Source organism: Nelumbo nucifera, chromosome 7, assembly GCF_055504915.1.
Source record: "Nelumbo nucifera cultivar China Antique chromosome 7, China Antique-T2T, whole genome shotgun sequence".
Lineage (NCBI taxonomy): Eukaryota > Viridiplantae > Streptophyta > Magnoliopsida > Proteales > Nelumbonaceae > Nelumbo > Nelumbo nucifera.
The window spans coordinates 59713042-59731090 of record NC_142655.1 but is presented as its reverse complement, the minus strand read 5'-3'; the positions used below and the strand labels follow the sequence as shown (position 1 = coordinate 59731090).

At 35.6% G+C, this 18049-nt stretch overlaps 1 protein-coding gene across 4 annotated transcripts in view; it reads right to left on the bottom strand.

The window, feature by feature from the left end:
* NUA (nuclear pore anchor) overlaps positions 1-18049 on the bottom strand; it is an 87339-nt gene that overhangs the window by 49883 nt on the left and 19407 nt on the right. For 3 of the 4 annotated variants that reach the window (XM_010262511.3, XM_010262513.3, XM_088892038.1), the window contains exons 12-17: positions 5265-5313; positions 3107-3210; positions 2958-3026; positions 1247-1390; positions 1040-1147; positions 710-823 (exon numbers count right to left, since the gene is read on the bottom strand). In XM_010262511.3, coding sequence (XP_010260813.1) covers positions 710-823; positions 1040-1147; positions 1247-1390; positions 2958-3026; positions 3107-3210; positions 5265-5313 — 588 coding nt within the window. The remainder of the gene's footprint in view (positions 1-709; positions 824-1039; positions 1148-1246; positions 1391-2957; positions 3027-3106; positions 3211-5264; positions 5314-18049) is intronic. The other variant, XM_010262512.3, reaches the window with a different exon arrangement.

Genomic DNA, 18049 nt, shown 5'->3' with positions numbered 1-18049 from the left:
TATAGGAATATCACAGGTTTTCATTCCAAACCTGATTTTGATAAGCGTTTGGATGGGGATTCAATTAATTCTTTGGATGGCCCTGTATTTTGATTATTGTGTTTTCACTCCTTTTCTTCATTGGGTTATGGATAATTGTGGCATTAATATGGTAATGTTCTAAGATAGCAGTTTGAGAGCCCAAAAAAATGCACGTGTTCTTCATACAAAGTCACACTCTAAGGAGTCTGTGATGGAAGATGTGGTGTTACTGGAGGTTCATTGTGTCAAGACTCAAGACTACTCTCTTTTCCTCATTCACTCTAGAAGATATTAGAAGTGGGGCAAAATCATCATAACAAGAACAAAAACATCTTATTTATGGAAGCTTCCAACACCGAACCATCTTAAATTGAACTTTGATTGAAGTAGAATGGGGACCAAGCCAACAACAACCAGAAGATTTGTTATTAGTAAACAAAAACAGGATAAGACCCATTGCATGTTAAACCTTGAAATAGTAAGGGGCAGGCATAAAAGGACATGGGTAGTAGTGACAAATGATTTGCAGGCTCACAACTTAACAATGGATAAGGCACTTGATAGAATAGAATAGAATAGAGAAAACAGAAGTCATAAAGACAACCCCATAATGTTGGAACAAGTTGTGTAGATTACTTGATTTTAGTCGACAGAAGGAAAAACAGGATAATGTTCACAAAAGACTTACAGAACTATGAAGTGATTCTAGCATACGCCCTTGGTCCTCTGCCCTCTTTAACACTGTTTCAACTTTAGAAGCAGCCTCGTCATTTTGCTTTTGGAGCTCCATTTCAAATTTGCCCTACAATCCCAATTACGCAGTCCCAGCTTATTCAATGACTATATAATGCAGGTTAATCAAGTTTTCAATAAAAAACTAATGTAACCAAAAGCACAAGATCTTTTATGTTCACAACCAGCAACAAGCAAAACATTAACTATAATTTACGGGTGAAATTAGATCAAGAACAATAAACTTAAAGATACAATTAGATGTAGAACAGGACTGTTGAGTTACCCGTAACTCTGTTTCTATTTTCTCATTTTCTTCAGAAAGAGTGCGTACAAGAGTTCGAAGCTGGACATTCTGCTCAACTAATCCATTTATATCCTTAAAAGTCAACTGCTTCAACAGTTTCACCAAAAGTAAGGTCTTAGGGTACATTATCTATTCATCCAAGGGGAATCACATAAAATTCAAAACAATAAATCATGTCTTGCTCACAAGTCGCTCTGAAATGACTTTCTCCGCATCCGACTCATCAGTCATTCCAACAGTTAGAGCATTAGCAACTTCATCAGCATAAGCTTGTCCAATAGATCCACATCTGAGCTGAATATCATGGCATTCCTTGAGAAGAACAGTCACCTGAAATAGTGAACTTGGCAAATAAGACCACTATAGGCTGTGTGGTAAAGGCATGGCATTACTATCATCATAATTGTGAAGTCCCCGCATTGATGTTATCACAGATACAGGTGATATACATAAGCTTAGATGTTTAAATTAGATAATTGTCTCATCTCACTGTAAACAAATTGTATATCAATATAGCCATGATGCAGACACCATTACCTCCACATATTTTTATTATAAGGAGAAGAGCCACATTTTTCCCAAGAAAAAATATATTATGATTATCTGGAGAGACTAGTCATATAAAATACTAGTATTCCAATGAAAATACAAGAGGTCAGAAGCATTTTGCTGCAAAGTATTGCAAAAAAATCTACAGTAAATTCATAATTCCAAAAGGCAAAGAGTTAAACAAATCAGAATTCATAGCTGTTTTATTATAGAATATTCAGGCTACATGCACTGCTCAGTGAATAAACACCTCTAATTCATATCACCTTCAAATCAAAACATCCATTAAACATATGTACATGTATATAAAGCACTGTATTAACTTCATTTCCATAGAAAAAGGGAATGAAATTGAATCCATGCATATAAAATTGGCAGGTAATAAAAGAAGAGGGGATCAAGTAGTAAAGAATGTAGAATCTTGGAGCTGACATGGAAAGGATTTCACAACAGATTTAATGCAGTCACCTATAAATAGATGGCAATGCCTCCTTTAACAAAAATGGAAAAAAAAGGCCATTACTTAATATTGGTCCAGTTTATCATGTGTCTTGGGAGGGAGGAGTGAATACAGACCTAACCTATGGCATTTTTTTGCACAAAGCAACCTCTCTCAGAGTCCACAGGCTCCCAAATTGAATGGCAATCATAGTTTTCAAGATGCCAATGCAAGACCAGGCTAGGCAATAGAGGGCACCTTTCACCTGGGCAATGGGTTTTCTCAAAATAAAAATCCCTGAATCCTAGACTAGCTCCCTAGGTTCCATAGCTACCAGCAATCATCTTTTCTTTTAATCAGCAAGCTACCAGCAATCATCTTGCACTAGTTGCTATCAATAATCTTCATAAAAAGGTATAAAATTCATTTTAAAACATACAAAATCAAGACATTCATAAGAAGAAAAATGAAGAAATAAAAAAATCATAAATAAAGGGGCTGAGCCCCTGTTTTGTCCTAAGAAAAGAAGAAAAGAAACGATAAAGAAGAAAAAGAAGAAAAATGTGTTGATTGGACAAAATTTCAAGTTCTTCCTAGCTTATCGGTTCAAGTTTCCTCAAGGGTTTAACACAGAATATACTAACAAGTGTGATGATTGAACCCTAACAAATAAAAAACTAAAATTTAAGCCAACAAAATGAATAATTTAGTATAATTATGTCTACTATATTACTATAATATCTAAAATACAAAATAAAAATATATTATAGTGCCATTACAAAATAGCTGGGTGATAAAATGAGGCAACACTCCTGTAACAACAATGACAAGAGAACCAGAACAATTTTATTAGGAATCAACAAAAGACATATCACAAGAAATCAGGAAAACGCATGCATAATCATTTACCTGTTTCTGAAGGTCACTAATCTCTTTCTCTGCTGCACCATACTCACGTTCCCTTCTCCTTAAGTCAGCCTAAGAAATTACTTTGTTAAACATAATTATAGAGAAGAGGCTTATAAACCTTTAAAAGAAAAACAGCAAGGATCTTATACCTTTAATTCCTGGATGGTTCTTTCTAGATTAGACTGCATAGGAAGCGACTCCTGCAATTTCTTATTCATGAGAAAATATGCTTCAACCATTCTCTCATGTTCCGCTGCACAAGTGAATAATGCGATAAGTATAAAGAAATATACTTTAACAAAAAAAAAGAATAAAAGAAAATCAAATCCGAAATGCAGTAACACCAAATAAATCTAACAACAAGATTACTCTAGTACATTGTCAGTAAATAAAAAGGGACACAGACATGGTCATAGTTTATCAAATAGATGGCAGTTGAAATACTGTTACTTTACAGACTTACACGCTTATTAACCAATCTAAAACCCATGTAACATCAGTATCAAAGTTTACACCCAATACGGATGGCCTCTTGCTAAGCAATAGATATGGTCTATCTTCTTCCCTTGCCATCAATTGGAACTGAGCTTGTACATATTCTACCAATTTCCTGACTTCTCTCAACACATGACAGCATTGCCATGTTAATGAAACGTCACCAAACAATTTATTAGTGTATGGGAGTCTCCTAGTTTTTTAAAAGAACAAGGGTCTTTTTGGGCCCAAGGTGCATGCCCTTTAGAAATGAGGCACAAAATTTTCAAAAATGTATAAAATTTTGATAAAAATCAAAAAGCTTGCAAATATTAATTAAAAATTCATGCTTAAATTAAAAACTAAATGCTTTAAAAAGAATATTAACTAAAAATAAAATACATATATAACATATAAAACTTATTTAAAGGTGCACCACCTTGCCTCAGCTTGCACTGGTGAGCTTGCTTTGCTCGCTCGCCAAAGTAGAGTAGATGAGTAGATCCCCCATTTTCGCTAACATTGTTCATTCGTTCTTCTTAATATAAGACAATCTTTAAGAGGCAAGGAATTGTAAATAAAATTATAAAATCATTATTTATGTACAAGTAGTTAAAAATTGAAGACCCTAACATGGGTTTGTTTGGGCTTTGCCTCAAGGAGCTCGATTAAGCCAGGTCCATGCTTCAAAAACACAAAAAGCACAAAAAATAAAAAAGGTGCACGCCTAGGCTGAGTTGCAAAGCACACCAGGCACAAGCACCCCCAGTACAAAGCCTGTCTATCTGCCCCATCATTTACAACTTTACCAGCAAATGAATTAGCTGATCTTCACACAAGGCAGAATAAGGTATCCATAATTCCATATAAGTAGCACGATATCTAACCTCCTTAATGTGGTGTCCTAGCTTCCATTGACCACCGATTTCCCACCTCATCCATTTTATAATTACTTTTAGAGTATATATCTACAGAAAGGTTGCCATAACCCAAAGATGGATCCCGACAAACCCATCTGATAATGAAATAATTCTACCTCAAAGAGTATCCAACTCCTATAGGGCCAAATATAACAGTTAAGATCAAGTTTTGCACTAGATCCATTATATTCTTAAAGTTGTGTTTTCTTGTAGTGTAAATTTCATTTGCAATAGTGCATAAGTATGAGGATTAAAATGGACTGAATGAAAATTCTAGTTTACCTGTTTGCGGTTTTACTTTGTATTGTTCCTTTAATGAGAAAATTAGTTAGTGAAATGTAATCCCCACTCTATGTAAGGAAAAATGAAACAGGTGAAAGGCCATTTGTTTAAGAGGCACATGGCACAAATTTTAATGCAAAATTTGCACTGCCATTGAATGCAAATGAGAGAAAATACAAATATGGCATCAAGGGATGCAAAACATAGTTACAAAAAAAAAAGCTTGTGAATCTAAACCAAGTATAAATTTTGCATCTGGCTTGGATATATACCGCCAACAGAGCCAAAAATTCAGAGGTGTAACATTTGTATTTATCATTAAGAATCCAAACATGCCAAGATGTTCTGACTAGATTAGTCAATACGTTTTTAATACCCTGAGGAAAAATGCAACTCCTAAATAAATAACCTATTTCACAATTTACCATACTAGCACCCAGATGAAAGATACTAACAAAAATTGTTGCATTCCAACACTAAAAATTGAACCTGTGTACCACCCCAAAAAACGAAATGAATCCTAGGAATATCACACATCGCTAACAGAATGCAAAACACAGAAGGAAATAAAAATATGCAAAATACACAAGGCAAAAAGAACACCAATTATCTTTAATATGCCATCATGTACCTCGTTCATCCAAAACCACTGCAGCCTTCTCTTCTATTTCATATAGGACCTGACCAATGAAATTTTATAATAAATCAGTCACTTGGCCAACAGAAAAAAATAATATATCCTCTATAACCAATTCCATATTAAAATTCTTTTCAGGCTATAGGGGGACCATGCAAGAGTAGACTCCATAAAACAATATACTACTAAAAAACCATAGCAATGGAGATAGATTTAAACAATTAAGTGCATAAAAACCATGGCTGAAAATAGGGCAAGATGTTCCTTATCAATGAAACTCAGAAGTTGTATTAAACAACTCCACTATTGATGAAAAGGGAAGATGGTAAAAACAGCAAAAAATGTGCATTGAAGCACATCAGAGGGTAAAATATTACCTGTGAAACGTGTTAGGAAGAGATTTATCAAAAAAAAAAAAAGTGCTAGGAAGAGATAAACAAAACTTAATAAAAAGAAATTCCTATTATGTAACCAACAAGTAATGCATAATGTTGCCACTACCCCTTCACCCCGCAAAGTAGAGGTGTAAATGGCCTGACTTTGAACCAGTGTTTTAAAAGCGCAAGGGCCAATTTGCGCCTGAGGTGCAAGGCGAGGCGTACGCCTTTTTAAGAAAGGCACAAAATTACAAAAAAAGGCTAAAAAATCAAAAAAAAAGGGAGAATTTTCAAAAAAAATGCCAAAAAAAATTTTAAAGCAAAAAATATTAAACATAATGTTAATAAAAAATATAAACTTAAATTTTAAATAAATGTTTTAAAAAACCTATTATCTAAAATTAAAATACATAAACATAACATGTAAAGCATATTCAAATGAAAATTTAAAAATAAAAGCAAACATATAAAGCATTTTCAAGCATGTAAAACCCACAATCTCTTTTTCTCCTTAATTGCATAGCTTCAAGTAGCTAATGTGATGTAAAACATATTGCATTCTTGATTCTATGAGTTGCCTTTGTACCACACCCCTCGAGGCAAGCCCGAACAAGTCTATGTTAGGGTCTGAAATTCTTATTTCTCACATAAAAAATAATGATTTTATAACTTTCATTGCCTTTTAATTAACTTTGGACCAGCCTGGCACGATGGCACGCGGGCCATGCCAGGCCCAACACGATGGTTTGTGCCGTGCTGGGCCTACGGTTTTAGGTCCGCGGACCGGGCCGAGCCAGCACGACCAAGCGATATATATATTATAATTATATAATAATATATAGTATATAATATATTAATAAAATAAACAATTGTTTTCAATTTTATCATACCAATTGATTTAATTATTGTATATATAAGCAATTGTATACATCAAAATTCATATAAAATTAACATTTTAAGTTTTTTTTCAATTTTTTTAAATAAATAGGCAAAAATAGCTTTGGCCCGATCCATGGCCCGACTTGGGCCAAGGCTTGGCCCACGGGCTTGGGCCGTGGGCCATGCTGGGCCAACCCCCAAACTTTTCACTAGGGAGGGCGACACGGCCCGTGACGGCCCACGGGCCAGCACGGCACGGCCCACACTTTGTGCAGGCCGTGCCGTGTCGGCCCAGCATGCCTCACTTTACACCTCTACCCCAAACCACACCCTGCATGTACAAAACCAAAAATGAATTTAAGAATCCAATGCAACAAACAAGATGAGGGTCCATAGTTTGAGAAAAGGAAAGTCAGCTCTTATTTTAACTATATCTGTCAGCTAGCTCATCAAGGGTTGAGATTGTCTAATTAATTGTGTTTTTGGGTTGTACATTTAGAAGTTTTAAAAACTATTATCTACTAAATGGAAGACTGAGACATGGACTTAAAGAATGAGGGACCCACACCCTTTTGTTTGGCTTGGAAGGATACAAACAAACCTGATTAAGGAGGCAAAGCAAATTAGATAGAGTCATAGAGAATCAATTTCAGCATCCCCTAACACCCTATGAAAACCAAAATCCAAATTTGGAGCCAAGGGTGTTGTCGAGGGTGAGACAAATTTTAAAACAACCTCTTTTTAAACAATGAAATGGAGAACAACACAGGGAAAAGGTCCATTAAGGGGGTATTTCCCACCCGAATATCCTCCCAAAACTGGACAGAACCAAAACAAGCTTCGTACCTAACAAACCTGAGAAACTAAGGAATGATGTTGTAGATGGCCTTCCACAGTGCTGCCAAATTAGCCCACCTTGATACACCTGCACCCCACCCATCCTATGAGATGCCATGAATGCTCTACACCGCTTTATGCTAACTCGCTCTCCAATGACCAATGCCAAAGCCATTTCCCCAACAATGCTTATTTTTTTGAACCACCCTCCCTATCCCCAAACCCCCTTACTCTTTGCTTCGAGCCTTCGACACACAATATCCCATTTAATCAAATAATCATTTTTCCCTTGTCCCGGTTCCCAAAGAAAGCCTCTCATTAATTGCTCCAACTTCCTAGCTTCCCTAGGTGGTTTCCTAAAGATAGATAGAAAGTGGGTAAGTTTGCCAATGTAGCTTTCATTAATGTGATCCTACCACCCAAAGAAATGAAATTCTTCTTTCAAGAAGCTAATCTCTTCTCAAACTTTTCTAGCATTGGGGTCTAGAATATACTCTCCCTAGGGTTTCCCCCTAAAGGAAGCCCAAAATAGGACAAAGGCCAAGAAGAGATGGAACACTCAAGACACCCCACAATAGCCTTGACCTCCCTATCCTCCAAACTAATACCCATCATGCATCTCTTTCCAAATTTATTTTCAGATTAGAGATTCTTTCAAAACCTTTGATTAAATTCTTCAAATTTGATACCTTCTCACAAAGACCTCCTTCACAAAAAATCATCAAATCATTTGCAAACTGAAATGGGTGATTGGGATTTTTTTCCTTCCTACTCTCCAACCCCTAATGATCTCTTCCTTGTCGGCCTTAGCAATGATTCTACTCAAACACATCAGCTACTAAAGTAAAGAGAAACGCAGAGAGTGGATCCCCTTGCCTAATACCCTTGCAAGCTAGAAAGAAATCCTTTACTACACCATCAACCAAGATTGAGTAGTGGCAGGTATTAACACACCCAAGTATCCATCTACACCATCTCTCCCCAAAAGAACAATTCCTCAACATCTCTGAGAGGAACTGCCAATCTACCAAGTCATAGGCCTTTTCAAGGTCCAATTTGCAAACAAAGCCTCTTTGCCTAGATTTTTTCATCCCTCCACACATTCATTCGCAATTAGAATCTGATATGCTCTAGGACTTACAAAGCAATTTTTTGCAAATTCCTGAAAGACATCACACAAATCATCTTTTAGCACCACCCAACAGTCTTGATAAAAAGTCATTTAAACTAGGAAACCTTTATAACTCTAATTACCGATACATCATGGACCAAATATGAACCAATACACTCTACTACATTGGACCACACAACCAGTATGATCTAGTGGTCAATCCTTGGACTTTGAAAATGACCTGCAAACCCACAAATCAGAAACCTTTGACCCTTCAGTTGAGGCACATATAATTGTCCAAATGAACCAATACACTAAGGTCAACACTTGGACTTTGAAAATGACCTGCAAACCCACAAATCAGAAACTTTAAACCCTCAGTTGAGGCACTTCCAATTCTAGTTTAAAGTACCGAGACACCCCAATGTGTCGGCAGGGATGTATCGATACTTTTTACCCCACATTTTTTTATTTCTTTTCAAAACTTCATTTTATATTATTTAACAAATAAAATAAGTGGGTTTTCACTATCAAGTATCACTCAGATAGTACTATTGAAAGATTTAAGGCCCGTTTGGTTGCTAAAGGATACACTCAGATGTATTGTATCGATTACCTGGAGACTTTTTCCCAGTGGCCAAAATGACTTTAGTTTGAGTTTTGCTATCTTTAGACGCTACTTTTGATTAGCAATTTCATCAATTCGATGCTAAAAAATGGTTTCTTGAATGGGGACCTACAAGAAGAGGTCTATATGTCTCTACCTCCAAGGGTGTATAGGAAGGAGATGCAAGGGAAGGTTTGTAAACTGAAGACAGAGTTGTCAAGGCGTCGCCTAGGCGACTAGGCACCCTTGGCTGAGTGCCTCGCCCAAACGCCTTGACTTTTAGCAACTAGGTGCCCTTATAGGGGACTAGGCGCCCACCTAGGCGATTAAGTGCCCGCCTAGGCGACAAAACTAACAAGGCGGGTGCCTTTTATAATATCATTTATATTGATGTATCTTATTATTGTATGTGTTAGTACATTTTATTATATGCTAGAGTTTTGGTCGTATCGTATCGGTACTTAGAAACGGCCGAAACTTTATTTTTTTTTAGTTTTTCTTCACATTTTGGATTTTTGGAAAGCTTTTAACATGCTTTTTATTATTTAAAAAAATTGGGGGTCCGAAACACCTGGAAACAAGCAATTCGGACCGTATCTTTTTCAAAAGATACGATACGATACGATACATCGTATCGAGCGTATCGTATCAATACTTTGAACCATGTATATATATATCAATTATATTTTGTTTTAATGTTTTACTATTGAAATTTAAAAGATCAAAGGGTTTTGAGAAGAAAAAAAAAAGAAAGAAAGAAAGAAAAGAAAAGAAAAGAAAAGAAATAGAATAATAAAGTTCTTTTTTTCTATTCTCCCTCTAATTAAATAAAACAAAAACTCAATACTTGTTTTTTTTCTATTTTACTTTCCATCTTGAATATTTATCATATAAAGTTAATAACCTTCTTTAGCTGCTAATTAATATGAATTTGCTCTATTAAATACTTATCATAGTAGTATTATTTTTGAAAATAATGAAAGTAATATATGTAAAAGATTTTTATCTTTTAGATGTGATGATTTGCCACATTTTTAAAGGAAATTTAATGTTCTTAATAAAGAGAATTGCTATTTTTCAATCAACATACATGTTGAATGGTATAGAAAACTAGGAAACTAGCCAAAAGTCAGTTTTTCATATTATAAAATTTTTATTGCCTAGGCGACTAGGCGCCCCAATGTCGCCTACACGCCTTGAAAACTATGACTGAAGAAGTCCCTTTATGACCTTAAGTAATCTCCTAGAGCCTAGTTTAACAGATTTCAGGCTGCCCTTGTTACTTTTGGGTACACACAAACTCAGAAATCATACCCTATTTGTTAAGAGGAGAGATTCCTTAGTGACCCTTCTGATTGACTATGTTGATGATATTGTGGTTATTGGTAATGATACTCAGGAAGTTACTCATCTCAAAAGATTTCTTAACACTAAGTTTGAGATTAAAGACTTGGGTGAACTCAGATATTTCTTGGGAATTGAAGTTGCCAAGTCCAAGGATGGTATCTTCATTTCTCAACGTAAGTATGTTCTTGATCTTCTTGCAAAGACTGGCAAACTAGGTGCTCAACTAGCTTCCACTCCTATAAACCTAAATCATAAGCTATCAGCTACTGATGGTAAACTGTTGACTGATAGGGTAGTGTTCCAGAGACTGGTTGGGAAGTTATTATATCTTTGCATGACTAGACCAAATATTTCCTATGCAATTAGTGCAATTAGTCAGTTCATGCATTCTCCCAGAGATACACATTTAGCAATTGCTGAGAGGGTTCTGTGCTATCTAAAAGAGACTCCAAAAAAAGCATCTTGATTGTTAAACATGGACACATGAAGCTAGAAGCATACACTGATGCTAACTGGGTTGGATGTATTGATGATAGGAGGTCCACTTCAGGTTATTGTGCTATGGTGGCAGGGAACATTGTATCATGGAGGAGTAAGAAGTAGTCTGTAGTGGCTAAATCCTCGACTGAAACAGAGTACAGAGCAATGGCCCATGGAGTTTCAGAACTTTAATGGTTGAGATCACTTTTAGAAGAATTGGGCAAAGACTGTAAGAAGCCAATGATGTTATATTGTGACAACCAGGCCGATATCAACATTGCACAAAATCATGTTCAACCAAGGATTAAAATATCGATACGATATGCCCGATACGGGGCGTATCGTATCGGTATCGGACCTGACCGGCACAGGATACGTCATGACTAGATACTTTTCCTGCCAGCCGTGCGTACCGGTCCGATATGCTACTGTTTCGACACGTATCGTATAGTATCGAGCGATACAATCCGATACGCACCGATACAACAGCGTATCGCGCGTCCGCGTCCATGCTTTCGTCTAACAATTATAAACCGCATCTCACTTAAAAAAATTGAGGCTAGCATGATTCGAACATAGAACTAAAGTTACTCAAAGACGAGAACATGTTCAACCACCAAGCCACTTACCACTTTTTGATAATAAAAGAAATACATTAACCTTTATCAACATTAACGTCGAGTAGTCTACATACAACCCAAATAAATAATATATACTAATATTCAACAACTCCAACTATAAATTAAAAAGAATAATTTTTAAAATTAGTATTTTATGAACAATGGAATAAATAATTTATCAAATCTACATATATACCAAAAATTGATTTTTAATTTCAAGAAAATTATACAAATAAAAGTATTATTAATAGAATAATTATTTTTATACTTACAATTTGTAAATTTGCACATTATATGTATATTCAAATATTTAAAAAATAATTAATTAATATTTTAATTTGCATTAAATAATAATGTCTTTACTATTTAAAAAATAGAAATATTATTTACAAAATATTTGAGAATATAACATTAATTGAATAGGTCAATTCCACTAATCTACATTTATATAAAAATAAAATAATTTTGTATTTTAGAAATTTTATAAAATAAAATATTAATAATGGAATAATTATTTTAGTAATTAAAATTTATGAATTTTCATATGATATATATCTTTAAATTTCTAATAGATTCGATTTATCTTAAGTTAAGATTATATAGTTTTATAAAGTATTAATTAATACATTACATTTTATAATAACATATTTATTTTTTATAATAACATTTATTTGAGAATTGATTTTTTGTTAATGATAAAAAATAAAAATAGTAAAATAGAAATATTGATAATAGTAATTCAAATAGAATAGATACATATGTTTTGTGCTTTGGACTTTAATAGAAAATAAAATAATAATGGCTTTGTGCATGTATTAATTTCTAAGAATCTATATAATATGTCTTACATTCTTGATTGATGCACTATCAATAAAATTGCATAATATCTATGCATCTCGCTATATTAGTTGTAATAAATTACCTTACCTTTTCAAAAAAAAAAGTTGTAATATATTTCTTCATATATATCATAAAAATATAAAGCTCCTATGTATTTATATATTATTTATAATTATTTGGACATTAAACTTAATATTATTAATGTATTTATGGAATTTTTGTGCATTTTCCTAGCATATCAAAACGTTTCCATATTTTTCGTCTGTATCATGCGATTCCTAAGTGTATCCATATCCGTATTCGTATCCAAGTTGTCCGATACCAATACTTTGATCCTTGTGTTCAGCATGACAGAACAAAGCACATAGAAGTGACAGGCACTTTATACAGGAGAAAGTTGCTTCAAGAGAAGTTTGTCCGCCAATTATTGCTTCTGAAGAACAATTGGTTGATGTTTTGACAAAAGGTGTTCCTTAAGGAAAGTTGGTTCACTATATAAGCAAGTTGGGCATGATTGATATCTATGCTCAACTTGACGGGGAGTGTTATGAGTGTAGAGAGACTACGCTAAATGGGCCCTAGCCTATTACTATCTTATTGATTAGTTCTTTCTTGTTATTTCTTAATGGGCCTTTTCTTTTGGGCCATTAAGTATTTTTATGTTTTCTAAGTATGCTGATGAGGTGGACGCCCACTTAAGGGCAGACTTGTAAATTATGTAACCTTAGTAAGATTAATAAAAAATTAGAGTGGAGAAAGAGGAGATTATCAAACTCCTCCTTTCCCACTTCTCCATTCTTCTTCTTCTTGTCTTCTTCTTCTTCTCTTCCTCTTCTGCTATAATCTGAAATATTTTTACTATTTTTTATTGGTCTGAATCACATCTAATCGTACTGGTGGCCACGATGGAGGTCGTGGTAGAGAAAGAAGTACTGGTACTAGGAGGTGCACATATTATGGATTAGAGGGGCATACTATTAACAACTTACATAGTCCACCCAACACTTGGGCCAATCATGTTGTGACTAGTGATGGTGGTACAGTTAGTGAGAACCAACAAGCTGATCAGACTCCCTCTACATCTACTGGTGCTTCTGGGAAGGAAAAGGTGAGTGTCCCACGTGAGAAGTATGAGAAGTTTCTTTAGACATCCTCTTAGCAGAACACAACTACTCTTGCACATTCAAGTATAGCTTGTTTGGCTTCCAAACCCTCACACTGGATTATTAACTCTGGAGCCTCTGATCATATGACAGACTCCAGGTGTGTTTACTTCACTTTCTCAGTCTTCTACATCCCAAACAGTTACCCTTGTTAATGGTTTTACCTCTCTCATTTGTGGTGTTAATAATATTGATCTTACCTCCTTATCTTTATCCTATGTCTTATATGTACCCAAGTTTCCTTTTAAGTAGATTAACCAAGTCACTCAATTGTTCTATAACCTTTTATCCTTCTTCTTGTGTATTTCAAGATCTCAAGACAGGGATGAAGATAGGTGGACGGCATGAGAAAGGTGGATTGTATTATCTTGATGGTGGTGGTCCGAAAGTAGCCCTTCAGTCCTCTCTTACTCTTCTCTAATGGCACTACAAAGTTGATCATCCGTCACTCAAGGCCTTGAAGTTATTGGTCTCGTCTTTAAGTCGTCTTCCATCATTGGATTGTGAGTCATGTCAGCTTGGGAAACACCATAGAGTCTCTTTTAGTCCTAGAGTTGATAGTCATGTTTTGAGTCCTTTCTCTTTAGTCCATTCAGATGTTTGGGGTCCAAATAAAGTAGTGTCATACAATAATTATATGTATTTTGTAATTTTTATTGATGACTATTCAAGGATGACATGGCTCTATCTTATGAAAGACATAAATAAATTGTTCTCTATTTTTCAAAAGTTTTATGCTGAAATCCGTACCCAATTTGGAGTTCATATTAAAATTATTCGCTCGGATAATGCAAAAGAATACACATCAACACCATTTCAACAATACTTAGAGCACCATGGGGTAATTCACCAAACTTCCTGTTCTTATACCCCACAACAGAATGGCGTGGTTGAACGAAAGAACCGACACTTACTTAAAATTACTCAATCCATTATGCTTGATATGAATGTTCCAAAGCATTTTTGGAGTGATGTTGTCCTTACATCATGTTTTCTCATCAATCGGATGCCCAAGCCCATCCTTGGAACTAAATCCCCCTTCTCAGTTTTGTTCCCTACTCTTTCTCTATTCCCTCTTACTCCCAGAGTCTTTGGTTGTGTTTGTTTTGTTCAGAATTTAGGGCCTAGACTAGACAAGTTAGATGCACGTGCTACAAAATGCATCTTTCTTGGCTACTCCAAAACCCAGAAAGGATATAAGTGTTATAACCCTAGCTTTCATCGGTCCTTTGTGTGTTTTGATGTCACTTTCTTTGAGTCGGTACCATTCTTCTCGAGTGTTGATGTTCCTACTCCTGCTGCTATGTTTCCACTTCCAGTTCAAGTTGAGGACCCTCTTCCTACGGTTCATGTTCTATCTCAGTCACCGTCTTCTCTAGTGAAGGTTAATACTGAGAGGCCACCAATCACACAAGTGTATACTCACAGAAGAGCACAAGCCCCTCCTCCAGTTCAGTCCTCATTGACGGATCCTGTAGTTGCACCTCCTCCTTCTGACTTTGATCCTCCTATTGAATTGAAGAAAGGTAAACATAGTTGTACATCTCATCCTATTTATCATTATGTTTTTGTTCCTCACCTTTCCACTTCTCATCGACAGTTTATATCCTTGTTATCATCTATTTCCATTCCTAAGACAGTCCAAGAAGCCATCACTTCTCCAGGGTAACGACAAGCAATGGAAGAGGAATTGTCTACACTGGCACATAATCACACATGGTAACTTACCACTCTCCCTCCTAGTAAGCATGTTGTTGGATGTAAGTGGATCTACACAGTGAAATATCTTCCAGATGGTAGTGTAGAATGGTTGAAAGCCAGGTTAGTGGCCAAAGGCTATTCTCAGTTAAATAGTGTTGACTATACGAAGACATTTTCTCCTGTGGCTAAAATTGGTTCAGTTCGGGTGTTGATTCCTTTAGCAGCAATATATGATTGGCCCATGATTCAACTTGACATCAAAAATGCTTTCTTACATGGTGATCTTGTTAAGGAGGTATATATGGAGCAACCACCAATTTTTGTTGCTTAGAGGGAGGATGGTAAAGTTTGCAAACTTAAGAAGGCGATTTATGGACTAAAATATACACATGCGTGGTTTGGCAGATTTAGTTAAGTAGTGAAGAACTTTGGCATGAAATAGTGCCAAATTGACCATTCTGTGTTCAGCCATGAATCAAAAGTTGGGAAAATCTTATTAGTGGTGTATGTGGATGATATTGTCATAATTGGTAGTAACAGTAATGGGATTGGCAGGTTGAAAAACTTTCTACAAGATCACTTCCACACAAAAGATTTGGGTAAGCTGAAATATTTCTTGGGGATAGAAGTTGCAAGGTCAAGGTATGGCACTATCTTGTGCCAAAAGAAGTATGTCCTTGATTTACTCAAAGAAACAGGGTTGTTGGGTGCCAAACCAGCTGAAACACCCATGGAACCGAATGTTGAGAATTGATCCTAGAAGGTACAGGAGGTTGGTGGGTAAATTAAACTACCTAACTATTACTCGACTAGATATATCGTTTGTTGTAAGCATGGCGTGTCAGTTTATGTAACATCCTCAAGTTCCACATTAGGAAGCAGTTCTAAGAATTGTTAGGTACTTGAAGGGAGCTCCAAGTCATGGACTATTCAACTCTTGAGATAAAAGGGTATACAAATGCTGAATGGGTCGGATCTGCGTCTAACAGGAGATCCACTACAGGGTATTGTACCTTCCTTGATAGCAATCTGGTATCTTGGAAGAGCAAGAAACAAATAGTGGTGGCAAGAAGAAATGTTGAAACTGAGTACAGGGCTATGGCTCATACTACATGTAAACTAGTGTGGCTGAAAAATCTTTTATAGGAAATTGGGTTCTCAATTGACAGACCCATGAAGTTGTAATGTGATAATAAAGTTGTTGTCCACATTTCTTCTAATCCAGTCTTTCACGAGGGAAAAAAGCATATTGAAGTTGAATACCACTTTGTAAGAGAAAAGGTGATTAGTGAAGTGATAAATACAACTCGTGAGTTCAAGAAACTAGTGGGCAGATCTATTTACAAAAGGGTCGAGTCAGGGAAGAGTGGATTACATATGTGACAAGCTGGGACTATATGATATATACTCTCCAGCTTGAGGGGGAGTCTTAGAATCGACAGTACAAGGGTATTTAAGTCTTTTGTCTATGTAATTAAAGTTAAGTTGTCTATTTTGTCTAGGTTTAAGTTGTGTGTCCTATACATAATAAGGGACAAATCTGTCTTTTGTAATCTAATACAAAGAGTATAAATATAAAGTGGGTCGACTGAGAGAGAGGGACTTTTCTTCTTCTCAAACCGAACCCTTTCTCCTTCTACTCTCTTCTTTCTCTTCTTCTTCTCTTCTTACTTCAGACCTAGAACTGAACTAGGGCTAATCGAATCATTCACACCTCCCATCAGTCCAATTTAAACAAGAGCAGAACCTCCATACAAAAGGTGACTAAACATGGAGTGATGGAGAGGCAGCCATCACTCCACTGCTAGCCCCACCTACAAACAAAAATACGTATTACATGATTCCAATATACTTCTTGGATATTACTTCATTAGTCTAAAACTCTAAATCATTGTTTAGAAAACGGACCGGACCAGCCAGTTGGACCGATTGAAATATGAACCCAAGCCCCTGCTTGTTCAGTTATACCCTAAAAACTGTTATTCATGAAAAACCCAACTAACCTGGCAGTTTAACCGGGAAACCAATGACCAGCCCCGGTTTTATGAAACCACCTAGGCCACAACATGAAAAGAAACTTCAATATAGTAATGACGACTTGAAACCAAGACCTCTTATGTATGTGTATTGTTTTGTTACCATTAATACATCTCTTTATTTGCATTTATTTGTGCCTCTTTAATGTATATATTGCTTTAATACACTTGTATTTTAAAGAATTTGTGAGTCAAGCGACTTGAAACCTAGTCATTTATTTTAAGAAGTTAAAAACTACCCATCTATCCACCACATGCAAGTGTAATATTATTTGTAAAATATATTATATGCAGTATTTATATGACCTACAAAATATATGCTTTTTTTATCAACAAAAGAGAATTTAGTTTTTTATTAAGCTGAAAAACAGGTTACAGTTTTTTATCTGCTCTGTACTCCAAGAGATCACTTTGGCTGTTTGGCAAAAACAGCTTGGGCTGTTTTGGGAGCCTCTGCACACGACACCTTAGCTAATTCAGGTCCTCATTTGTCTTTTTAATTAAAAGAAGGTTGAGTGTAAATGCTGTTTTACCCGCATTCATTATTAGATGTCATTCACAGCATGTTACCAAAACAGCCAAAGTTTTTCCGTACTCCAGAGTATTACAATATACAAAGAAACCCAGATTATGTAGATCAGCATCCCACTGTTGTAATACAGCCAGCTACAATTTATCCCAAAATAGAGTAGGTCTATCAACTCCCTGTTTTGCTAGAGTATTTGCTGGCCCATTCACTGTCCTTTTAACCCATCTGAAAGTAAAGTTAAACCTCTTAGCA